Source organism: Dysidea avara, chromosome 6 (genome assembly GCF_963678975.1).
Source record: "Dysidea avara chromosome 6, odDysAvar1.4, whole genome shotgun sequence".
Classification (NCBI taxonomy): domain Eukaryota; kingdom Metazoa; phylum Porifera; class Demospongiae; order Dictyoceratida; family Dysideidae; genus Dysidea; species Dysidea avara.
Window position 1 is genome coordinate 9,212,972 of NC_089277.1, and position 27,450 is coordinate 9,240,421.

Genomic DNA, 27,450 nt, shown 5'->3' on the forward strand with positions numbered 1-27,450 from the left:
GCTACAGCTCCCTTGTCCTCTTTTCTATCACCCTTGGTATGCCTGTATTCATGATTCAAAACTCAAAGCATATAATCTATGTTCTATACATATTAGTGGGCATGAATAGAGTTCACTTTATTCATAGCTCTCAGTTACGATCGTTTAATTAAGAACAAATAAAATATTCTATGCAGAGTGTATTATAAGCAGTGGCATAGCCACACCAGGCTTTAGTAATCACAGCCAAAGCCCTGGTAATTTGGGCTCAACGTGTTAAAGTGCTATAATGATAACTGAAAGCCCTGGTAGCCCTGATAATCATGAAAGGCTGGATATACCTCTGATTATAAGGCATGCATAGGTGATCGTATAGTTGATCACATGTAGTACCAATCACAAATTACAAATGTCAATAATGAATTATATCCATAAAGATCAGCATCACTACTATGGCTTAATTTTATACATAGGTTACAGCCATGTATTAGCTGCAACTTGCCCATCTGTACATGTTTATGAGGATCTCCAACTGCATGCTTATAGGTGTATCAAGAGTATAGTAAACATAATATGTAATTTTCTTATAGTTGCTGTAATTTAACACTGCACAAAATCAGATTTATCACTGCACACTTTATATGTTTAACACTGCATATTTGTGTAGTGTTAAGGCCTTATTTTAGGCCCTGGATCTAGGAGACAGTGAGACACTGCTCAAGAAGAAGTTATATATAGGATGACAGGAGAAGAATGTAAAAGTTATATTCATTTACATAAATTTGTCTAGTATAGCTGGATGAATGAAGGACATACAATTTCTAAGTCTCTAGTTGGATCTTCTGAGAAAAAATTTAAAATTTGGCCTCCTAGGTTTGAATTTGGGAGCATTTTCCAATTTTCATAGCTATCAAGCTGACAAAGTGCATGCTATTCAAAACATATAAATTTGGTTAGATAAAAACTGTTTGACAGTAAAGTGTGCTAAACATAAGGTAGTATTGTAATAATTTACAAAAATTGTCAGTTAAAGACATTAGAATTGTGACTGTTCTATTAGAGTAGTGACTGCTTTATTAGAGTATTTGGCTTGATCTTTGGCACAAAATTAAAATTCAAACTTATTTGTCTCGTTTTCATCACACTGTACAGTTTATAATTGTAATGTGCATTTATATTCTATTTGTCTGTCGGATTTCTGTATACTTCTCGATACAATGTGAATGCATTTGACTCCTCTTTCTGGCGCCAATGTAGTCCTGTATGTCCAAGGGAGGCAACAAGGAGGCAAAGCCCCCCCCTTTGTCTCCCCCTAAGATCCGCCTATATAATATGTATTAGTATATTGACATCAAAAATCATTCATACTGCATTGAAGTACAGAAAGGCATGCACTTTACTGTAGGAAACTGTTGAGGCTTGAGAAACATTAAGAGCAGTTACTACTCTAATAGAACAGTCAGAATTCTAATTATTTTTTTGCAAATTATAGCTATCGTACACTATAGCTACCATCAAACAGGTTTATCTCAGATAGGTTAACAATTTTTACACGCTTTGCAAAACATACACGTTGTTAAATAACTATCAAAAATATGACTGGATTTGTGAAAAGGAGTTTCACACACATCCAATCTACCAACTTTAATGACTCATAACTTCAGATTGGATAGGGCTATTGACTTGTTAGTAGTGAGTACCAACATAGCGTAGAGGATGGAGGAAATTTTAGGTTAATATGTTTCTGTGCCACTAAGGTATGGTGTTCCATGTTCATAGAATTGGAAGACCACTTTTCGCAAATCTGGTCACAAATGCTTTCACTAAAATTCAAACCTAGAGGCCTTGTTTTAAAAAATTTCTCAGGAGATATCCAGCTAGAGTATTAGTATATATTAGTATATATATATATATATATATGCCCCTTCATTCAAATCTGCAAATGAATGTAACTTGCCTGTATACTAGAGTTAATTCCATTCTCCTTCTCTCAGTAGAACACTGTTTCATCGTAAAACTTTTCTTGCCCTCGCCTTGTAGTAAAATTATAGTTCTGAGTGCACTATACATCTGAGCATGGAAAGTGAAGTATTATGGAATATACCATGCACCCTTTATATCAATCATATGAGAAGTAGCAGATTACTGAAGATTTGTTGTTGGAATAAGGCTATTTGCTATAGCTAATACAGGCAGTGCATGGAACTATTGCCTACACTTTAGCACTTTGAAGAAGAGTACCAATGTTCAAATGTAAGTGGATTATACACATTGCACCATATACATTTAGGAAGGAAATTGGTGGCACCACAAATCATTTTCAAAGAGTCAGTGATAGAGTTGTGTCTAGTGTGCATACACCCAGAAGTGTTTATCTTGCTAAGAAATTCCATGTACACAATGAAAGTCTTTGAAACAAAATAATGGATTAGGGCATGCAGGAACAGTCTTTTGTCCTCCAGTTCTATAGCTTGAATGTTACATGGGATTGATATGAGTCTGGCACATACAAGAACTGATTGATTGCCTGTTTTGTTGTTCAGACTATACATACAGTAAATTGCTTCATACACACAGACTGCCTGTTTGGAAATTGCAAACTGTAACAATAGTTAATTTGAGAATACAAATCAACTGTCAAACTGATTATGTTTTGTGATCTAATGCAGTGGTGATTCTAGACTTGAAGGGGCATAGCATGAATGTTGCTGTACAACTGCAGAATTTCAAAGGGTTTTGGGGTACAACCCTGGAAGTTGCAGGATTTTTTTTTTTGCAATTTAAAGACTTTAAATGGCTTAAAATTGATGATAAAACATACTTAGAAAATTGCTAACAGTTACTGCAATGGCAATCTATGCTGCAACCTTTCCCCTTGAGTTTTTTCACCAGAAGGAGGCGTGGTATCCTCTTTAAAATTGCCTATCCATTCATGGTTAACTATACTTACTACTGTTCAGTTTACTTTTGTCAACTGGGTATCGGATTGTGTAGGAGTGGGTGAGATCATTTGAAAAAAGGTTCTTCAGCACTGGACATATTGAAACTATGAAAGGGAACATAGTTGTAGTAGTGAAAATTTCATGGCTGTATTGTCCTTTGCAAGCTGCACTGAAACATATCAAGTTGTGATTGGAACAAATTGTCCCAAGGTAAAATATGAATATGTAAAAATATACAATTGACCTGGTCTGACAAAACCAGCCTTCTCAATTGGCTGACAACTGTATGGACAAATTATTATTTGGGTTGTGAAAAAGGAACAACTTAAAACTTGGACAGCAATAATGTGGTAATGTGTCAAGTAGATTTGGAAAGTTACATTTTGATACTTGGAAAGGCTAGAGAAGATGACATGGATTTTGTCAGATCAGGTCACTATAATATGAATTATATGCAATATTATATTGTTGATACTTCAGTGGAATGGTTAAACCCATGATGAAATAGTGCATAGGCAGCCATCCAACATAGAGAGTTTTCTGTGGTCAAGTCCATGTAACACTGTGAGAAATCCATAATGAAAACAGATCAGTGTTATATTGTTGCTTCTCTTCAATAGATTCATTAAATGCATAACATTGAAGTATGCAACCATCTAACATGAACAACTTTCTATGAGAAAACATTTGTTTTAGTTTGACTATGAATTCTTCAGGTGGAATTAGTCTTGCTTTGTCAATCAAAATTCCATCATACATACTTATATGAAGTGTCAATAAGTCAGGAGAGTTCTCTACAAGTACTGTGATGCCTCTATTGGTCACTGTTTTCCGACACAACACTACATGTACCAGTCCACCGTGAGCCGATATGCTACTCATAAAGGTGTCGGGAAAGTCAAAATAAAGACATCGGACACATATCTGCTGTAGCTTACAAATGTCTACAAATGACACCGGATGACTAGCACTAGCATAGTAAAAATATTTAAGCTTCCCACAGTTGATCAATATATAGTGAAAAACAGTACTATTGTAGCTACTGAAATCAATAAATATACAGTGAATAAGTGAAGGGAAATGGGACAGAATAAACAGACTCTTTGCATTTAATTTTGCTATGCATTCATTGCAAAATAATGATAGTTGTAATGCTTGTAACCATAGGCGGATCTAGGAGGCACTGTCAGGGGGGGCCAAGGGGGGGGCAAAAAGTTTTAGTGTACAACAGTGTCTATCCCACTAAGAGGAATTCTAATACACAGGTTATACTCAGTTGCATAACTATATTCAGTATAGCTGGATGAATGATAGACATACAATTGTAAGATTGTAGTTAGGGAAAATTTTTAAAAATTAGACCTCCTAGGTTTGGATTTGGGAGCATTTTTGGTAACATTTAGCTAAAAAGTGTATGCTTGCAATGTATATAAAGATTAGTTAGCCTATCTGAGATAAAACCTGTTTGATGGTAAAGTGTGCTAAATCAAAATAGCTATAAAGGTGTACGTAGCTAGTATTGTTATAATGACATTAGAATTGTGACTGTTGTATTAGAGTAGTGACTACTCTATTAGAGTATCTCGATCTTGGCACAAAAACTTAAACTTACTTTCTTTACAGTGTACAGTATAACTGTAAAGTACATTTATAACTGTTGTCTTCTATTTGTCCATTGGCTTTCTATACTTCTGAATACTGTGTGAATGCATGATTCCACGGTTTCTAGTATCAATATAGTACTGTGAATCCAAGGGGGGCAAGAGAAGGGCCAGGGGGGGCACAGCACCCCTTGGCCCCCCCTCAGATCCGCCTATGCTTGTAACCTCCTACATTTGCTAAATAAGTTAATCAAATTTTGTTCATCATTCACAGTTGGTAACAACACACACAGTTCTACTGCTAGGTGAGTAAACTTCATGCCACTCAATATTTCCCACAATTGTGTCTGATTCTCTACCTCATTGACTGGTATATTCAACAAGTTTAGTCCTTGTAGGTTGTGGCATAAATTGGCAATGGCATGGAGACCTCGTAAACTTATTAAACACTGTGTACTGTGCACTCCCAAATCATGATCATGTGACATTTTTTGCCTCAAGTTAAGTCGTTGAAGGTTAGGACATGCAATGGCTAGTTGTTCAAGATGCTCAGAGCACAGTCTACCAGAAGAAACATCAAATTCAACCACAGACCCAAGATTAGAGATACACAGACTCATTGAAGCAATCTTCTTTGTAAACAACTGAAGGAATTGATGTCAAAACTGCCTTCTGCATTACCTTATCACCACAAGTGCAGTCAGTTATGCCTAAAACACAATCCTTTGATCCCAATAATAAACCAACACTGCTGGGTTTCACAATAGGTAGTGTTAACTTTTTACCAAAGTCTAGCTGAAATTCTGGTAGTACAGGATACATGTTCAATTGGGCTTTCAAGCTTTTGTAAACCTTAGTATGACCAGCAAAGGCAGCAGGTGATCTGTGCTTTAATTTTTCCCAACCATGGCACGGTACTTTAACAAACGTGGATGTTGGACAAGTTACAATCATTAAATTTTGTGGAACAAAACCTGTTGACAACCAGTAATCTAAAAATGAGTTCTTACCAGCTATGTTGTATACAATAGATGGTTTTAGTCTAATTGTAAGTTGTCTCAAGCTGAAGTTCATGCCGATGACCTGAAGTAGGTCTTTAATATTTATATCCCATTGGACATCCAGTCTCTGTAGTCGTCTCATGTGGTGTAAAATCGCACCTAGTTGTTTAGGCTCTAACTTAGTTCTTGATAGACTAAGCTCTATCAGATTGTTACAATGCTTCAACTCAACATACTCATGCATGCTAGTGGTGTCACGTGATGTGGAAAGGATAATAATTTCACATGGTGTCCATACATCTTCAACACTTTCTTCAGACAACCTTCATCACCAGTGTAGTAATAAGGCCATACGAACTTCCTCCAAAGTGATGGTGTTTCGCATACAATTCGCTCCATGACACGTGTCGCACGTGCTTCACCTTGTCATGTGTTGTTAAAAACGATATGATATAAACTAGCAACTTCACTGGAACAGGTTGCCTTGGCCATTACCTTACAGAGACAGTAACATCTATGAAAAGAGTTTCAAATCTGAGTTTTTCCAAGACGAAAGCATTGCTTGATAGAGCAGCTGCTGTGGCTATAACTTCCTCTCAGAGAATCTTTTATGCACGTAGTAATCCAACCTGGACACTTTAAGTTAAGTTTTGTAGTTAATTATTTTTGTATGTATCCTTGCCATGCCTACGCGGATCTTATCTTTGTAGTCGCATGTGTCCGAGGCTCTGTATGTAATTTTGTCATTTCATCATTATTCTGATGGTTAAAAAAAAATAAATAAATAAAAAAAAATAAATAAAAAAGTTAGAAGATGATTTGTCTCAGTTTCCATTTCCAAAGTGCATATACGATGCCCCACCCCGGAGCTCCTCCCATAAAATCGCTATCAAATAACAGTTCAGATAGCATGCGCCACTCCAAATAAATTCTCTGTTTCCCGTCCTGGACTCTAGCACATTTTCATGCGGGCGGGCGGTTCATTTCCATTATTCATTATGAGATTGGCAGCTTTTCAAGCCATTACAACCATAAAAAAAACTGCATAAAAGCATGCTTAAGCTTGTTCCTTCCCTTTTAAGTTGCAAAAATAGCACAAACCTGAAGTTTGTGCCGAATTCATAACACTGCTGACACGTGAGCTGACCTTGTTTCAAGATGGTTTTTACTGAGCCTGTCAGTATGCAAGAATAACCGGAAAATAATGGAAGAATACGAAATAATGGAGCATTTAGAGCTGACAGTAACTAGATGCGGGCGGTGGAGAATTTAGGCCTAATGGTCAATGCCACTGCAGTGCAGCAGCCCTTCAGTTCCTCAAACCTTAATATTGTCAAAAAGTTTCCCAGGAGGTAGCTACACCCCGAGGTACACCAGTCCCAGACTCTTTAGTATAGAGAATGCTTCAAGACATGATGTACTCCATCATCCTCAATGACTATCAACTCTGGACTCATCTAGCTGATCATGCAGTCCTGACAACATACCAGCTACATACTGTTGTGATGAAATAGCTCCAGTTTTAACAGTATGTAGTATTTACCCAACTATTAAATCCAGGCAGCTTACCAGAAGACTGGCTAACAGCCAATGTATTAAACACCAAATAATATTCAAAAAAGACACAGAGTTAACCCTATACCAATTATCGACCTATCTCTTTAACATCCACATGTTGTGAAGTGTTGGAAGTTGGAACATATTCTCTATCATTGCATAGCAAGAACACCTAAAGACCTATCAAATAAGTGATAAACAATACTGCTTTAGACTCAATCATTTATGTGAGACCAAGTTATTTAGTGTTGTAGAAGAAATACAACTAGCAATGCCATGGACCTTCAGTTGACTTAATATTAATTTTATTGACTTTTGCAAAGCGTTTGATATTGTACCACATCAACGTTTGCATAAGAAATTACGCCACTATGCATGGAATTCAAGGAACTGTCTATAACTGGATATCCACCTGGCTTACCAAAAGAACACAACGTTCTGTCATCAAAGGTCACCCTTTACAACCATTCCTTAGCAATATATATGCATGCAGTTTGTAGTGCACCAAACTTTTGTATAATAAGACAGTATCAACAATAATTAATAAATAAATATTAATTTGTGGAACAAAACCCAATAATGCAAGATATAGATGTGGAGATGGCTTCTAGTTCTTTCAAGTTCATGCCAACCACCTGGCACCTGCAGTAATTGTCTGATATTTGTATCCCACTGAACATTCAGTCTCTACAGTATAATCTCATGTGCTGTAAAACTGTACCTGGTTGCTTAGGCTCTAACATAGTTCTCGATAGACTAGCTAAATATGCTGCACCAGAAAAGGCATTTTAAAGTAATTTATCTGAGTTGTGACCTGCTCCTACATGGAGAATGCATGGTGTCGCTTTAAGGAATAATTTATGATGAAGAATTTGATGAAATACAGTCAGTGAAAATCAATTGTAGCTACCATATTTATTGCTCCAAAAAAGGTTTGCTGTTTATAGTTATTCAGGGTGAGCTACAATGTGAAACTATTGATAAATTCATTTATACTTTCTGTATTCAATCTGTGATTACAACAATCTCTTTATCAGAATCATTGTCAGAAACAAATTCCCTGCATGGAATTTGATTACTGAATATTGATATAGCTATTACTCATCGTAACTTTGATTGTCACAAATTAAATTTGTGCATATAATATATCATATAGCTATACATCTCTCATTTAGACTAAGCATGTGTTGTTTGGCTACCTTATCTTCTTAAAAATATCAGAGCATTGGAAAGAGTTACTAGTCTTCATTGTATTACAGAAGATTGAGGATGGACATGAATATGATACACAAAATACCGCATGGCTTTATGGATATACCATTAGTTTTTTAAACAACATTGGCTCCTGTACAAGATCTGAAGTTATGTTAAAACAAACGTGATGAAATAATTATAGTTTCGCATGTAATAAAATAATGATTGAAATTCTTTATCATCTGATGTAGTTATGGCTACTAACACCAGTTCTTTTAAAATTTACATTGGACAAATTGTAGATTTACTATATTGTAATGTGTGGTATTATAAGCTTTGCTTTTTTAGAACTAGCTACTACTAAATAAAAATATATACCATACATAATAGTCATGCTGTTCCCTGTACAAATACTGTCTGTGCAGTAATTCAAATTGAAAAAGTTTGTACATGTTGCAATGATGAATGTGATTATGCACAAGAAAGCTTGCTGGAAGAGAAGATCGCAAATTATATTGCAGTATGATATGCCCCCCTATACTACACTATGATGCATAATACAGCAGACCGGCTACTCTAGTACATTATTCAATGTTCAAGTGTAACATATTCCAAACTAAATAAGAAACCAAAACTTTAAGTTGTGGCAATTTTTTCTCAAAAACACAGCAAATTTTCTATGATGCACCAAAATTTACCCTTGTGTAGGAAGCATGGTTCCTACACATGTAGGGCAACATTAAGAAATTTTGTAGGAAATATTCCTGCACTGTTGAGTTTTGTAAGAAAGATTTCTACACATGACATAATGTGTAGGAATAATTCATACAAGTGTAGGAATTATAGGAACAATTCCTACACTTGTAAGAATGATTCCTACACTGCAAGAAGATGTCTTATACTTTGTGCCAAGTGTAGGAATCTTTCTTACAAAATTCAACAGTGTGGGAATATTTCCTACAAAATTCTGGCAAAATTCTCAATAAAGCACTACACGTGTAGGAACCATGTTTCCTACACAAGTGTAAAATTCCTTCCAGCACTTTACCTCAAAATTATGATTTCTTATTTAGTTTGGAATATATTGTGTATGTTGTAATTGTAATTGCAAGTGGCATGGCTGAAAAATGATCATTTCGACCCTGTTGAGCAGCTTGAGCTATTGTACCCCAGCAGCCATTCTCAGCCTATTGTTTCATAGAATGAAGTACATGTATATATATAGTATAGATACAATACAAATTAATGCTTATTTTGTATATATATATATGAATTATACGTAACTTTTCACTCTTCATCCATATATTGACTATGTACTCCAGCAGCACCAGAAATATTGTCTCGATCAGAAAATTATGCTGGCACAATTAACAGCCGGTCACCAATAATATGGATCAAGGTACATGACAACCATGTACGCAGAATTAACTATTGTCAAATATTAAAATACTTTGTCAGAAATGCTGTGTAAGGATGACAGCATACAAGCAGATGCATTTGTAAGAGCTTTTATAGCAAACTGATTAGTGTAACACTCAATTCTCACTATGTTACTTGTGTATTAAGCTTTCATTTTTCTTGATACTTTTACCATATTTGCATATGTGACCAAAATTTCAAAAAAGTCTTCCACTTATAATGACGATTAATAACTACCAATTGATAAACATTATTGGCTTGAAATGTAGTCAGAAGTGAGCAATAAGATAGCTCAGTGGATAGAACAACATTCAGACTGAATGGTTATAAAGATATGGCTTTTCAAGTTCATAGAATTGGATGTGCATGTGTGCCCATTTGCAAATCCACTCACATGATAATTATGTGCAACAGTAGTGTATGTGGCATACCACATCTACAAAAATAAAGTTAATATTCTTTATGTTTTCGGTTATACTTTCTAGCGTACTTCACTCTTGAAATCCTCTGTTGAAGTACAAAATGATAGACTAAGGACAGCTATACCATACAGCGTAATAATTTGACAGGGGAAAAGTTTGACAAATTCTTTATCTCTTGAATATTGACGATTGTCCTGCATCAGAAGTTTTCTAATTATTATAGTCACGTGAACTTTGACGAGGAAAATTTTGACAAATGGCAAGCATTTTGTTAAAATTTCCCCCATCAAATTTTATGCTGTACGGTATACTGTGCAACTGTACTACAGCTACCAAAAAAAAAAAATTGCTACAAAATGCAATATTCTGCACTTACTTTCATAATTCCAAACTATTTATTGTAAACTACATATTATAAAAATACATTGAATCCAAGTAGCACATTATTTTATAATCTTTCACAAGGAATTAGTCATTACAACACTTCCTAAATAATGTCCACCCAATTGTTTCATTTCCTGGACCGAGTCTTGTAAGGATACAGTGTGGTGGACATATGGCTTAACTATCCCATCTTCTAACTTGGATATTGTATTCATCAACATGTCTAAGTGATTGGTTGTTAAGGAAGTAAAGTATGTAGACCCTTATTATATATCTGACCATTACAGTACCTAAAATTGAAACAATTGTACTATAGAGTATTTGACTAGAGTTCTGTATAAATGAATGGGCTTCACTTATCCGAACACTTTATCATAAAATATTGGAGTTTGGATAACCAGTCAACTGCATAGTAAAGGTTTTCAAACTTTTCATGCAAAAAATTTTCTACAAGTTTTATTGATGAATGCTTGTATGCCAAGATGGAAAGTTGTTTAGCACAAATAGTTAGTTAAATTGGTCATTATCAAATCCTAGAAAATGATTTGAAACATATAATGTTATTATACCATTAATAAAAGATTTGGTGGTAAGGATACCAAGATATTTTCCTTGAAATCCTAAGGAAACAAACAAACAAACAAACAAAAAGTTTAGTTCAGGAAATATTATCATACTTGACTTACTTCCTGACAGTAACCAGGTGGCACTAAATAGAAAGTGCAGACTGATGGACTTGAGATACAAAGTTTGAGACTCAGGTGGATCCAACTAGGAAAAAAGTGTTAAAAATTCATGTCTTCCAAACAAAAGATACCATACAACAGGATACGATAATTACTATTATTATGCACAGGGTCTGAAATTTGCAAATTGTGCAAAAATTTTCATATTTTCGAGTGAGCAGAGTGGAGGTTGGAAGTGTAGTGATATGTAAATTGTATTTTTGAGATTGTAAAGTGGAGTATAGGATTGAAGGAGGGCAACAACAATATTGAATGGTGGCCACGAAACTCGTCTCCAACTTCTTCAAAGTGGTCAACTGTTGCTATCGTTTCTTTGTCTTGTGTGATTCTCACATGTTACTACAGTCTTTGTGAAGTACACAACATACGATGACTTGTTGGGTGTTTATTTATACCATTTCTTGACTAGGACTCCTCTCTGTATCTTTGTAGCTTGACAACAAGACATTTACTGCATCTTACTAGGTAGCCCAAGTTGAAAAAAAGTCTATTCAGGTCATTGTCATGTACTTGTTGTATTCCATCAATCTGAATTATTTCAGCACTCAAAGAGGTCCAGTATGCTTTTTAATATAAATATATTGGGTACACATGCACACTTCCAACCTCCTCTTAGCTTTGTCTAAACCTTCTGTGTTCTTAAGTTTTCATAATTTTTCCATAGTATCCAAGAGATGCATAGAATTACAAAGAAATCTTCTGTGTCTCGCATATTTCATGATTGTAGAAATATACGCTGGAGGCTATTTTAACTGCTCCACAAAAAATTGGACCTTGCAGCAATAACCCGCTATGCGTTACTCTAATACATAATTCAAGACCCTGTGGCTACTATTCAAGCACACACAGAATACCTGTAAGTCAGGTTGGGTGGTTACCCAGTGACCATGTACAGACATACAGTTGAGGATTTGTTGTTTGGTTGGTAACACTCTGGGTAGGGTCACCTCATTCTCATAGTCATGACGATTTTGTGCCTCCTCCAGTTCAGTACGGAAACTACGAGGCTCAATAACAAATGAGTCCAGTGAATAACCCGGAGCAACTGGAATTGAACAGGTTAAACAGGATTGGCACATACTGTAGAGTCGGGTTGTTAAGCGCATATTACTTGTTAAGCACATACACATTTCTTGTAATTAACCTGGTTGATAAACGCACATGATCAAATGCGAAGCTCAACATGCGACAAAGCTACACATAGGAAGAAAAGCTGGAAGTGCTGGAAAATTAATGTCTACTCGAGCGCTTACATCTACCTTGAGGTCTCCCTTCACTATGTATACAGCAAATCAGCCTTCTGGATTGCAATATTCTTGTTCATTACAAAGGATTTCGCCCAGAACTGGAGTCAAATATCCTATACACTGGTGTGGTGACCAGCATGAACTACTAGCTACTCTATTACATCGTAGTGATTCCGTGTTAACACACCATAATTATTTATTAGGCGTATGCTCCTGACAGATAACACGATTTTTACCAACAGTTTTCTCCGAAAATTATAAGCGCATGCGCTTAACAACCCGACTCTACAGTATACATCTACAGAAAATATATACACTACAGCTCAACTTTTATCTATATCAAATAGTAATCTCAAATTCCCAATATGTGCCACAGACCATACCCCTTTGAGACATCTATATACAATTAGGAACTTGTTCAAAATACTTGAACAATTAAAGAGTTTGCTATTTTTGAGTAAAGGTGTGAACAGTAATTATGTCTTAGCAGTGGAGAGTTGATCATCCAAGGGGGAAGCAGTGGCAGATTTAGGATTTTTAAAAGGGGGTTGGTGAAAGTTGGTATAAGGCACTTGATGACATTTCTTCAGAAAATTTTGAGATTTTAGGAACTCTCTGAGTGGATTTTAGGCTACTTTTAGTTAAGAAATTACAATAAATGCAGTAAACTGTAACTAACTATAGGGCAAAGATGGTGACTATAAGCTGTAGCTTTGATTGCTCTATTAGAGTAGTTACTTGACTGCTCTATTAGAATATTTTAATATTTTAATGCAGTGGGAGATGAAAAGTAAAGTGTTGCTGAGGGTTTAATAGCTATAAATGGTGTTAGTTAAGTGCAACTGCATGATACTGAAATATGGTGGTAATTGTTTGCTATGACAAATTTTCAGTACAACAACGTTTATGTATTTAGACTGCCACTGAGATAATTTTAAAAAGGGGTTTCCCAGAAACCCATCTAGATCTGCCACTGGGAAGGGTGTTCACATGATGCAAACCTCACTTAGCGGCCATCTTCAACAAGACCACCTCGTTATAGTGGGTGGTCCCAAACACAGATAAGGTTTACTTCATGATCTCATCAACAAGCCCGCCTCATTATAGTGACCATGTAAAGTAGGTACCAAACATAGCTAAGGTGTACTTCATGACCTCAAAAATAGGGCCACCTTAGTGGTATTAGTGAGTACAGGGTTTTGTTAAACTACTCTAATAGAGCATACACCTGTTGACAAAATACTCTATTTGAACAGTCATTACTGGTATCAGCAATGTATAATTGCTACATTGTATAATACAAGTTCCATACCTCCATCATCCACAACACAGTCCACTCCTAGTCCTCCAGTTTCCTGCAGGCAAATATCAACTAGTGACTTCTCTTGGGAGGACATATCAATGATCCGTGATGGACGTGGCTCCAAAGATGATAAGAGCTTAGCACCATCACTATTATCAACCACAGCAATCACCTTTGCACCATATGATGCAAACAGTTGCATCAGAATCACACCAGTGGCTGAACAACCAGAGAAAATGAGAACAGTGCTCCCGGGAGTGAGACGTGCTTGATGCAAGATTGCGGTCAGACCAATTATGCCAGGCTCCATTACTGCAGCACAGTCAATATGGCTGACTGTCTTGGGCTTCTTCACCAGACAATACTCTGGTATTACACAATGATCAGCACAACCTGAACATGTTGTGTCCATTGGCAACACGCCTGTAAATAAGACACACCATCAATTAATAGTGTAAACATAGTTGTCAAGGGTAACTAACAATACAGTACAGTACTTTTCATGGGAACATCAAAGTGCCAAAGCATGCAGTATCAGTAACAACTTTACAAGGATATTGTACGGATAATAGACATGCAGTCACATACAGTCTAATAAAGGAAAATACTTTTATTGATAGCACGATAACCATGAGTGTATCATTTTAAATCGTTAAAACTAGCCCAAATTGTGTTATGATTAGACCAAAGATTTTATGGACACACACATACTAATAGTCACAAAGAGTCACAGCTCTTTCAGTTCAACAGGTCAAATAACAACTTATCGCGTTACTTCGCAGTAACAAGTACTTCATCATGCATTACATGATGAAGTAGCGAGTAACCATCTGGAATTATAATGAATGTAATTTGTTACTTCTTTTTAAGGAATATTGTAGTCAGCCTCATGATTGGTCACATTTTGGACCCAGACAACACTGGAGACCTTGCTTGTGACAGAGTTGAAGACATGAACAAAGAGTGATACTACATGGGGAGTGCCTTTGAGGTGAAGACACTACAACAAAGTTTGTTTTAGTGGCTGAATTACAACCAGAGAAACCTGTATCATGCTCGTGTCACTAGGCTGGTAGCTTTCATTTAGAAGATTGGACTTACTATATAGCTAGTGACAAATAAATGTAATTTAATATATGACTGGTTATAGCCCTCAAAGTAACAAGTAACATGTACTGAAAACTGAAGCAGGTTGAGTACTCAACATCAAGGCTTTAAAGATGACTATTGGCAAGTACAGTAAAAAGCTCAAAGCAAATTTTAATCAATAAAACACCTGTGACAGAGTCTTGAGAACAGCATTTATTAATCTCTCAACTATACCAACTTGTGCATCATTTCCTTGTAACAACATTCACAAACAACATCCTTTGGAAACAAGTTGATGTTGTACTACTTCTAAACCAGCTGCAGTTATCCATTAATACTTTATAATAAAATACTACTATAGTAGGGACGTCAAAAGTGTGGGCGTGGCCTGAGATAAAATATCACCCAAAAATCTGCCTTGATTTTCCCTCATGATAACATGACAGAATTGGTTGGGTATAATCTAGCCAAAAAATGCCTTCAGATTGACTCAAAATGTTTTCGTCAAGTTGCTACAGAATTTAAATATGGAATTTTCTACTGCCTGATGCATTCAGTCAAGAAAAGTGGCTACAGCTACAGTCATATTTCTTTCACAGAAACACTTAGAATTCACTTAAGAAGAAACCTTTGGCATATTGTTAGCCATGTTTGTTATTGTCTTACCTTTATCCTTCCATACACTATGATGGCCATAGCACAGTAGTATGGCTTTAACCTCTGGGTGTGCATGTTTCACATTATTATTGCACCAACATATTGGAATACACATGTCTTGGTTCCAGGCGAGGTTCCAGGTGGGTAGTCAGTGAGCTGTGCTCCACTGTAAATGAAAAGTCGCCTGCCCCAGGAGATGGACTGCTAGTAGAATGGTATGCACAAAAAAGTGAGTTGTTCTCCGTTGCAGACAATACTGTATGTTGCCTACCACCAGGAATGGACTGGCTGTAGAATCACAAAGCGTATGTACTAAAGTAGAATACTGTTGTAAGTGAATTAGTCTGGGTTAGATGTGTGTAAGTGAATTAACGTCAGACCTTAGTACTTGGTGTTTCGCTTGGTGTGTATGTCAGTAGTAGGCTGATGTACAGGTGGCTGGAATGAAAGTGGACAGCCTTGCATATATCATAGCTGAAAGTGAATCGTAATGGCCACTACACTTTCAAGTCAGATAAATGGGATGCATGAATTGTCCATATTTTTATGGTGACTGGATCGATTGCAGAAACGCGTTTACTGTTCTTCACTTGTAGCATTGTGTAATGGACTGAAACATACGGTACTGCCCAAGTGCAATGTCGCACTCGCTCACACACGCAACTTTGCTCGAGATTTTAAAAATCGCTAATTGAGGGGCATGGCAACTGTTTCGCTCATGAGACAATGTGGCAGCTGTTTCGTTCACAAAAATCATGAGCAAAACAATTGCCATGCTCCTTAATTAGCGATTTTTAAAATCTTGAGCAAAGTGCGAGCGAGTGGGACGTTGCACTTGGGCGGTACCGTATATTGCAGAAAGCAAAGTGTAATGGCCACTTCACTTTCCAGTCAGGAATTGATAGTAGGGGTACATGTTCAGTCAAAAAAACCACCTCTGGTACCTTTTTTCTTTTGATGTAGTATGTACGAGTTCACCAGTCATAATAATGTTACAAACAAACACGTATCTGTATATCATAAGTTAGTGATCACAGAAATAACAAGGGAGGTCACCTACACCTGCAGATATACTAGGGAACATTTAATCCCTAATTCAGTCATGGTTTTAGACTGAATCAGGGATTAAATATCACCATTATATGCTCTCATTTGTCTGTGTGTGAGGTCCCCTAAGGAACCTTTCTAAAAATTATGATTAAACACAAAAGATGGAGTAAGGTATCCCTTCCCTTTGTCAAGGTTTTCACTGTACTTATATAGTAGTTCATGTAAGAAGAGATTGTGGGTTTCAGTTTATTTCACGTCTAAACAACAAAACTAAACAACAAAACTAAACAACAAAACTAAACAACAAAACTAAACAACAAAACTAAACAACAAAACTAAACAACACACAACACATATTTTACATGTTCCATTACATACCCCTAGTCCAGACCTTATCAACTCAACAAGTACAAGGAATTCCAAGTTCAATAATTTCAAGTTCGATAATTTCTAGTTCAATAATTTCAAGTTCAATAATTTCAAGTTCAACAATTTCAAGTTCAATAATTTCAAGTTCAATTAGGTATAATAGAAAAAAGTAGGGAAACAAGGAAGGTTTAGTATATCTGCAGGTGTAGGCAACCTCCCTTGTTTTCCTGCTGTTTTTCTATGATCCCTAAAATTAGGGATTACGTGTCCATGCACAAGTATATCTGCAGGTATAGGCAACTTCTCTTGTTTCACAACTTTCAGCTGTTCCATTGTTTCCCTGCTTTTTTGTTTTTTATCCCTAATCCAGCTTAAAATTCCTAATTTTCCCTTCTACTTGTTTGTTAACTTTTTAAATAACACAATTATGACTACTGAATCCACGTGTACCAGATTAAAAGAAAGAATGGCACCAGGCATTTCATAAAATAATTTGCACCTAAATGCACGTCCCAATAATCAATTACGCACTGAAAAATGAGGTGGCTAATACACTTCATTTGTAGCTATGCTCTGCTCGTTACATAGCGTTACAAATGAAGAAACAGTACAAGAAACTTCTCTGCAATGAATCCAGTCGTTGAGGAAAATTCAGGCGAAAAGCATGACACAGCCAGAGAGAAGCCATACCACGCTATTGCAAATTGACGCCTTGCGTTGTCAGCGAAAGAACTGGAACACAAAGGAGGACAAAGGTAACTCCATGATATGTGCATTGTACCTACCGCGGTTGGCAAAAAGGTACGTCTCTGGACGAAGCGACATCAAACAGTGAAAAACTCAACCCATAGTCTTATTCATTGCTGACTTATGCTTGGCTGAAGGCATCAGTTATTCAGAATAAAATTCTGTTAAATAGAAAATTTTTAAAATTCTGTAGAAATTTGTTGGAAGGGTTTGGGGTCACTCTGAAGGCATTTTTGGGCTTGGCTATGCCTAACCAAATCTGCCAAGCTGTTATGAAGGAAATTTGAGGCTGATTTTAGGGTGATATTTTTGGGCAAGAAAGCCCAAAACTGCACGATCCCTAATATACAGTACTACTGTACTGTATGATGTACATTATTTAGTGACTAAAATTGAACATATGTGACTGGATCTACAAAAACCGTTCTTATCGCCCAAGACAGGAAGTTTGATTTTTTCACACAAACACAAAGCTTAATGAATGCACTATCAAGTTACACTGCCACATTTGACCAGAGTGAAGCGGTCTGCTTTTGCTGGCTGCTTTTTTAAAGCACATTGGCAAGCCGTATGAGTGATCTGGGGTCTTGATGGAGCCCTGGCCAACCAGGAGATGGCTGTGTGTGGTTGTACAGCTCTGTGGTGCTGGACAATGACCTGTGCTGTAAATTTCCTTTCATTTTAGCCAGTTCTGAGCCCTGAATGGCCCATAACTTGGCATAATTCATCCCAACACGTTTCTTTTCAATTTTTGAACACCATCTTGCCCGCCTTCCAGGGCCCCCACCTCCCACCCTTCTGGAGCTCACCTGATACAGACAACCTCGGTTTAAAAACTATCTAAAATGGAGGGAAACTTAGCTATTGACTACTTCTTCAGTGGATGATCTGGAAGGTAAGAAATTGTTGTGAAACATGTGAAAATTTGGTATGCGTAGCTACCACCATTGGCCAGCTACAACACTCTGAATATTTAAAACCAACGTTTCTCAATACTTTTAAATGGGCGATACGACCGGTTCTCCCAGAGACAGTCACACATTCTAAAGGATATATCATACCCAGTAGTCTGCTTTAAAAGCTTACACATATGGTACGAGCAAGTTGTTGCAAAAGGTCACATGAAAACTGCAGTAACACAAAACTAAAAGGTTGGATGTGTAATTTTATGGTAGAGGAAACTTTATACAGAGCATGTTGACAATTACAATTTAACAGTACAGTAGAACCTCTCTTATACGGGCTAGGAAATGCTTGTGCCGAATAACAATGAGCTATAACAAGCAAACAATAATTAATAAGCTTTTGATTATTTAGGAGCTTAATAAAAACACACTGAAAGTGCTGCGAGGAAGTGTAGAACCAGCTGAAATTAGTCATGCAATGTAATAGCCACCATGCTTAAACTATTGGATACTCCTTTCACCAAGAATATTAATGCGTCTTCAGAGTGTATACGTCAAATAGTCTACTGATAGTATGGTATGTTGTAACCATTTTGTAGAACAGTTTAGCTTGCTGCATGGCCAACAGAAGAAAATATTCTTGGTAAGGCCGAGTTGGCCAGCCAAGAATGCATTCACACTGTATTCTATCCTGGGTCAACCCATGCCAGTCCACCTCTCCTTGTTGTATCATGCTGGACCTAGTTTGGGATGGTTCAATTGATCCGCCCTACAATTTATTTCGAGTTGCATTCGGGTCAGAAGGTAGTGTGAACGGGATATTAGAAAGCAGCATGAATAATTCTCTTTAATGTCGACACAGTTAATGAGGTTATCAATACACTTTGAGACCTGACGTTTCAGTTAGAGATCTGTGCTTCGGTACTTTATATTACCGCAGTACTGCATTGTCCCTACTCTAGTTGAAAATTCCTAAGTTTTCTTCTTATAGCTGTATAATAAGGAATCAAACAACTAATAATACAACTGTATAATAGGGATCACGGAGGTCTGGGTTTTCCAAATATATCACCAAAAAACCAGCTTCACAATACCTGTCCATCTTGGAATCTTGGCAGTTTTGCTTAGGTATAACCAAGCCTTCAATATGACCCTAAATGCTTCCAGTAGATTGCTACAAAATTTTAAAAATTTCATTCAGTGGAATATCTTACTGACTAACTGACTGCCTGCCTGACGCCTTCAGATAAGCGCAACTTGATAATGACTAAGGGCTTTTTCACTGTTCGACATCGCTTAAACCCAACAGGTGCCTTTTGACATATCACAGTACGTACAATGCATGCATCATGGACTTACCTTTGTCCTCCTTTATGTTCCATTTCCTTATCCCAAGGTGTTGATTAGCGGTAACTCGATGGCTTCCCTATGTTCGTAAACGAGAATTGTCTGCATTTTCTGTGGTGACTGGATTGGTTGCAGAGGTGTTTCTCCTACTGTTCTTCATTTGCAATGCTGTGAAATGGGCTGAACATAGCTGAAAGTGAATCATAATCGCCACTTTACTTAAGTCAGTAATTGATAAATGGGACGCATGAATTGTCTATACTGTTATGGTGACTGGATTGATTGCAGAAGCACCTTTACTGTTCTTCACTTGTAGCATTGTGTAATGGACTGAAACATATATAGCAGAAAGCAAAGTGTAATGGCCACTTCACTTTCCAGTCAGTAATTGATAGTAGGGGTACATGTTCAGTTGAAAACACCACCTCTGGTACCTTCCTTTCTTTTGATGTAGTATGCATGAGTTCACCAGTCATAATAATGTTACAAACAAACACGTATCTGTATATCATAAGTTAGTGATCACAGAAATAACAGGGGAGGTCACCTACACCTGCAGATATACTAGGGAACATTTAATCCATAATTCAGTCATGGGTTGATTAAATATCACTATTATATGTTCTCATTTGTCTGTGTGTGAGGTCCCCTAAGGAACCTTTCTAAAAATTATAAGTACAACAATTAAAAGTACAGCAATAAAGAGTTTATGTTTGTCAAGTTTTCATTGTTCTTATATAGTAGTACATGTGAGAAGTGATTGTGGGTTTTAGTTTATTTCACCATTAAACATGTCTACACACAACACATATTTTACATGTTCCAGTAGTCCAGACGTCATCAACTCAACAAGTATAAGGAATTTCAAGTTCAATAATTTCAAGTTCAATTAGGTATAATAGAAAAAAAGTAGGGAAACAAGGAAGGTCTAGTATATCTGCAGGTGTAAGTGACCTCCCTTGTTTTGTTTTCTATGATCCCTAGAACTTAAACGTCTTATCTAATCCACATACTTGTAAAATTAAGAAATAACATACACCATGCTGTTAACTATTTGTTAAATACAGTGGAACCTGTGTTACGGTCACCTGGATTAAGCGGTCACCTCTGCATAACGGCCATGGTCACGAGGCCCCAAATATTTTCCCATACAAATGTATGCATTGTGGTCTGCATTAAGCGGTCACCTGTCTAAAGCGTATAACGGCCAACCAACAATTTGCCTATGAATCACTGTATACATAACTTTCTCCTTCGTATAGCGGTCGCTACCTTTTATGGTGGCTTGTTAAGCCAATTTCCTGGTACCACGGCACTGTTTCAATTAATGCGCAATTATCACACTTCCTGCCTTTCAATGAATACTATATAATCAATCAGGCTTTATTGCTTAAGCGTATTCAATAGCTATAACCAACATTCATAGACTCACCTTACCCTTTCTGTACTAAATATTCAGACTGTATTGTGGTTGGCGCGAGCCTCTTAATAATAATTACTCATTTATTACGGTCATAGCCACTAAAATGCTGCTGACCACCTTATGCAGGTTTTCTCTATAACAGCCACCTGTATATAAAGGCCAGATATATCTGGTCCCAAGGTGACCGTTATAGACAGGTTCTACTGTACATGTAAATCATTCAGTAAATAAAATTAAACACATTCTAAAGGATATACCATACCCAGGGTAGAAGAAACTTTATACAGAGCATATTCACAATTACAATTTAACAGTACAGTAGAACCTCTCTTATCTTATACAGGCTAGGAATTGCTTGCACCAAATAAGAATGAACTATAACAAGCGCACAATAATTAATAAGCTTTGATTATTTAGGAGCTTAATAAAACACACTGAAAGTGCTGCAAAGAAGCGTAGAACCAGCTGAAATTAGTCATACAATGTAATAGCCACCATGCTTAAACTATTGGATACTCCTTTCACCAAAACTATCAATGTGTCTTCAGAGTGTATATGTCAAATAGTCTACTGATAGTATGGTATGTCGTAACCATTTGTAGAACAGTTTAGCTTGCTGCATAGCCAACAGAAGAAAATATTCTTTGTCAGGCTGAGTTGGCCAACCAAGAATGCATTCACACTGTATTCTATCCCGGGTCAACCCATGCTAGTCCACCTCTCCTTGTCATGCCATGCTGGACCTAGTTTGGGATGGTTTAATTGATCCGCCCTACAATTTATTTCAGGCTGCATCCGGGTCAGAAGGTAGTGTGAACGGGGTGTTAGAAAGCAGCATGAATAATTCTCTTCAATGTTGACACAGTTAATGAGGTTATCAATACACTTTCAGACCTGAGGTTTCATTTAGAGACCTGTGCTTCGCTACTTTATATTGCAGCAGTACTACATTGTCTCTACTCTAGCTTAAAATTTCTAATTTTCTTAATAGTTGTATAATAAGGAATCAAACAACTAATCATACAACTATATATTATGGATCACGGAGGTCTGAGTTTTCTGGCCAAAACTATTACCCAAAAACCAGCTTCACAATACCTGTCCATCCTGGCACCTTGGCAGTATTGGTTAGGTATAACCAAGGCTTCAATATGACCCTAAATGCTTCCAGTAGATTGCTACAAATTTTTAAAAATTTCATTCAGTGGAATATTTTATTGACAAACTGGCTGCCTGCCCGATGCATTCAGATAAGCATAACTTGATAACAACTAAGGCTTTTCACTGTTCAGCATTGCTTCAGGTGCCTTTTGGCATATCACAGTATGTACAATGCACGCATCACAGATTTACCTTTGTCCTCCTTTGAGTTCCGTTCTCTTTTGCTGACAGCCCAAGGTGTTAATTAGCGGTAATTTGATGGCTTCCCTACGTTTGTAAATGAGAATTGTCCAAATTATTCTGTGGTGACTGGATTGATTGCAGAGGTGTTCTCCTACTATTACTATTCTTCATTTGTAACAACTGTGAAATGGGCTGAGCATAGCTGAAAGTTATTAGAACCCTACATTTGTCAAGCTTTCCATTGTACTTAATAGTAGTACTTGTGAGAAGTGATTGTGGGTTTTAGTATAATTATGTCTAAACAACACACAACATATATTTTACATGTTCCATAACATACCCTTAGTCCACACCTACAACTAGTCATCAACTCAACAAGTATTACAAATTTCAAGTTGGATTAGGCATCATAGAAAAAAGATAGGTAAACAAGGGGGTCACCTACACCAGCGTTGAAACCAGGTCACCACTGCTGACCCGGATAGCAACCCGCATGTGACCCGGGTTAATTAAAGCCCAGGCGCGCGATAAGAGCTATGTTTCGGGTAGTCACGAGCGAGCGAGACAACGTGTTTTGAGCGTTCGATTCGTGTTGAGTAAACGAGTAGTTATGTGATAACTAAGCCGGTAAATTTATAATTTAAAATCAGCCAGTAGGTTTGGTTCCACGTAGCTACTGTTAGTTTACAGATAGAAATTGGGTATGGCTTCGTGCATACCTAGTATTACAATTTCCTGAGATATATTAAAGTGGGTGTGGCTCACAAAAGTACTTATCCTGTTGCAAGTCTAGACTATGTACAACTTGTACAATAATCAATTAGTGGGCGTGGCTCCACGTAAGCTTGCAGACAGCAATGGAAACGGTTTTGTGCTACCAACTGTACTTACTAATAAATGGGTGTGACTGAGCGTATGTTTGTAACGTGATAAGTGGGCGTGGCTCACGAATGAGCTGCACGATTAGCGTTATTAAGTTTCCACATCGTCAAACTAACAATTTAGTTTCTCACGTGATCCAATCCGGGTCAGACCTGGATACTCTGTAAACCGGGTCTGACCCGGAGAAAATGTGACCCGGTTGACCCGACCCGGTTTCAACGCTGACCTACACCTAGTATATCTGACCTTTTTTTTTTGGTCTTCAACCTACAGCTAGGCTGAAGTTGCGTCTGGATCCACCCCTGTTTACTCAACACGATTCGAACGCTCAAAAAGGTAGTCTCCCTTGCCTGAGACTAGCCGAAACATAGCTCTTATCACATGCCTCGGCTTTAATTAATCCGGGTCAGTGGGTCATCCGGGTCAGCAGTAGTGACCCGGATTCAACATTGGCCTACACTTGCATCACCTACTAACAATAGCTACCCCTCACCATAGATACCCTCAGTTTCGTGCTACATACTGCACTTACTAATAAATGGGCGTGGCTGAGCGTATGTTTGCATCGCGATAAGTGGGCATGGCTCATGAAAGAGCTACGCGATAGCATTAATAAGTTTCCACGTCGTCAAATGAACAATTTCGTTTCTCACGTGATCCAATCCGGGTCAGACCCGGATAACCCAGAGAAAATGTGACCCGGTTGACCCGACCCGGTTTCAACGCAGGTGTAGGCACATCATGCTGTTAACTATTTGTTATATACATGTACATTATTTAGTAACTAATATTCTAAAGGATATACCATACCCAGTAGCCTGCTAGATTTTTTGGTTGCTAAACAGCACATGCATAATAAACAGTTTTGGTGTTGGGCCTTACTTCCTTCAAGTAGACATGATGAAAACGGTATATAAGAAAGCTAAGAGGGTCCATGTACAGCCTTCATTCATAGAACTGAGGCTTATGTCTGCAACTTCAAGTTTGTTTGTTCATGTGAGTGTGTGGACTGACATGCATACATGCAGATCTACATTTTTCTTAACCTAATTTCAGCAAGAGTTTATAATAGCATAGGGAGAGTATCCAACTTTGCTTTACCTAATGAAAACTGAGCCTGCAAAGTAGCCCGTATATCTTTGTGTCCTTTTATAGGTAACCTGACTGCTAAAGATTGCCCAGATTTAACACCTTCTTAGTTTGGTTGGGTGGTCAGCACTGAATCCCTCTAGACGTGTCACTTTCATTATCAGTTACCAGAATGGCGACCATGATGAAATCTCATGATTAAATCTCGTACTAAGATGTAATCTCATACCAAGATGTCACACTCGAAGTTGATATTTATGGTTTTCCAGGTTAGTTGCCTGTGTCTTTCTCTTTGTACTAAGTTCCTCAGCTCATGTGTCATAGTTTTCTCGAGTACACTGTTCTTCACTCTGTAGCTTCAGTCTCTCAACCTGTATGTGTGCCCACTGTACTTATAATTAGTCACCAATCAACACAAATCACTGAGTCATTTGAACGATGCCATAGGACTTTACAGGCTCATTTTTTACAGGGTATAGCTTAGTTCGATACTCTCCCTGTGAACAGGGTATTAGAAAGCAGCATAAATAATTCTCTTCGATGTTGACACAGTTAATGAAGTTATCAATACACTTTAGAAACCTGATATGAGGTTTGTAAATTGACCTGTCCTGCTGTCAGGAGCTGTGGTAGATATATTTTAAACTGTTGTGAAGTTTTACAACTCTGCTAGTGTTTGCTTAGTAGTCACTGCTGCAACCACTACCCACAATTGTCCCCTTTGGCAATATTTGTCACAGTAAAAAAAACAACAAAAAAAACCATGATGTGGCTATAAACAAGGCTTAGTTGACTGTAATAAAGCTTGCTACTTTGTGGATAGCTGTAAAAAAAGCTTTCTCTTCATGGCCAGCTAAATAAAATCTTATCACTTTGTGGCTAGCTTGTTCCTGAACTTGCTTCATGGCCAGTTTCCCTGTAACAAGCTTTGTCCTTCATGGTTAGCTACAATAAAGTTCGCTGTTTTGTGGCCAGCTGTAACAAATCTTTTTTACAACCACAAAACAAGATGATGTGTTTACATGTAGTAAACAAGTCCTGGACAGTAAATAGCAGCTGCTAAAATACAAAACCATTTTTTTGAAACAAAACAATGCCACCTGTTTGGTGTTTAGGTTTTCTAATAATTGGTTGCTAATTGATAATATATCTTTTATGGCCAGGGAAGTGACCATGAATGCTCTGTAGCAACTTCCCTCTCTGTCTACTAAACTACATAGCACTAGTGAGTGATAACATTACTTGTATTTAACTCAGTACTTCAAAGCACACTAGCATGCATTAGTTGAACCCAAACAGTCTCAGCAAGAGTTATTAACTCTTGGTCTCAGGCATACGGAAGAGTACATTTCTGTGTATCTCTGCATATACGAACATACTCCACTGCAGGAAAAATTCAAGATTCATTCGTTAGGTCAAAACCCAGGTAGTGGAGCTTGACTTTAATAGGTGAATAACACATGACCTATATACAATACCTGCTACTTCGTCTCCTAGTGATATCAGCTTCACATCTGACCCAACTACAAAAAGGGAACATTAACAAGTGAGGTATAATAAACACATTGTGATACCTTTAGTAACACTGCCTGATATGGAGAATCCAATGGGAATCGGCTCATCTTTTCTTTGAGTGACTTGTAATATGGTCTATAATGATACAGAATTGTAGTCCAGGTTGGAGATTGTGTGGTAGTCTTGTACCCAGACCATCCACTGCAATGAGTGACAGGTTCTGGGCACGAGACTAATTGTGTGGTTTATTACCTTAGTGTCTACTCTTGTTAGCGCGCAGGCACTTATCTTGACCATCACGTCATTGCTACCGAGCTGTGGTAATGTAATCTAGAAATATTAAATAACGAATCTGGAACTTGAAAACAATCATCTTCTAACCTTTTCTCTCAATACCACTTCATATTTGGCTTTCCCTCCTGCAGTAGAGGCAGCAGGAATCTTGATAAGATATAACGCCTTCATTTAATCTACTATAATTAATTGCTGAGGCGTGTATAGTAAAATTTTACACGTGGCTCTACACGTGGAAATGTGCGTGGAAGGCTCGTGGAAGAGATGCATGATCGCATCTGATGTAAGTAGACAAGGTAGAGAGAAGGTACAATCACTGTAACAAAGGACCGCTGTTTTTTTACGAGCGCATTTAGTCATAAACCCGCGTCCTTTGTACGTAACGTTTGATCCCGCCTTGTGTACTTGTGTGGGTGAAAGTTTCGTGAGAATGTTCACTTGTTTCACACTAGTGTTTGATGATAATGTTGAGGAATGAAGATTGAAGACGTGGAAAAGTACAACACGCCGTTTATGCACCACTTTGTGATAACATACTGACACACTGGAGTGGTCCAGCCTTACAATCCAGATGTGAGTTACTAGTAGCTGCGTGTGTGGTGATGTAGAGGCGTGTATGTGTGGTGAATGAAAACAGTAGAATACTGTATTAATTAGGCCCCTATTCGGTGATTATTAGTTTCTCATCCAGCCTTTCTAATTGTTATGATGCGGGCGGAAGGGTATTACCATTATGCCATTATTTTATAGTATTAACACACTGATGTACAGACCTTGTCCAAATTGTCTTTCTTTCTTACTACAAACATTTCCTTCACCAGCTGATTCTACTTTTCGTGATCGCCAACTGTTTTTCGACAGTCAACTGAAAGCCTGCTTTGATGAAGTCGATAGAACACGATTGCAACTGGCACTGCAGCAATTTGCTAAGGAAAACAACAGTT

General features: G+C 37.4%; 2 protein-coding genes across 4 annotated transcripts in view; one reads left to right on the plus strand and one right to left on the minus strand.

Moving 5' to 3' along the window:
* Nucleotides 1-10,439: 10,439 nt before the first annotated feature.
* LOC136257741 (quinone oxidoreductase-like protein 1) lies at nucleotides 10,440-26,721 on the minus strand. The gene is made up of 9 exons (XM_066051035.1): nucleotides 26,594-26,721; nucleotides 26,465-26,542; nucleotides 26,272-26,347; nucleotides 26,176-26,220; nucleotides 13,805-14,218; nucleotides 12,100-12,290; nucleotides 11,186-11,270; nucleotides 11,099-11,119; nucleotides 10,440-10,722 (listed from the first exon to the last, which is right to left on the minus strand). Exons 1-9 carry the CDS (start codon nucleotides 26,675-26,677, stop codon nucleotides 10,574-10,576), a joined length of 1,143 nt encoding a protein of 380 aa, XP_065907107.1. The 5' UTR covers nucleotides 26,678-26,721; the 3' UTR covers nucleotides 10,440-10,573.
* The window catches only part of LOC136257743 (uncharacterized), an 80,963-nt gene continuing 80,218 nt past the window's right edge, over nucleotides 26,706-27,450 (plus strand). For 2 of the 3 annotated variants that reach the window (XR_010702137.1, XM_066051037.1), the window contains exons 1-2: nucleotides 26,706-26,789; nucleotides 26,959-27,079. The gene's annotated coding sequence lies outside the window, so the exon portion shown is untranslated. Of the gene's footprint in view, nucleotides 26,803-26,958; nucleotides 27,080-27,450 lie in introns of all 3 variants that reach the window. The other variant, XM_066051038.1, reaches the window with a different exon arrangement.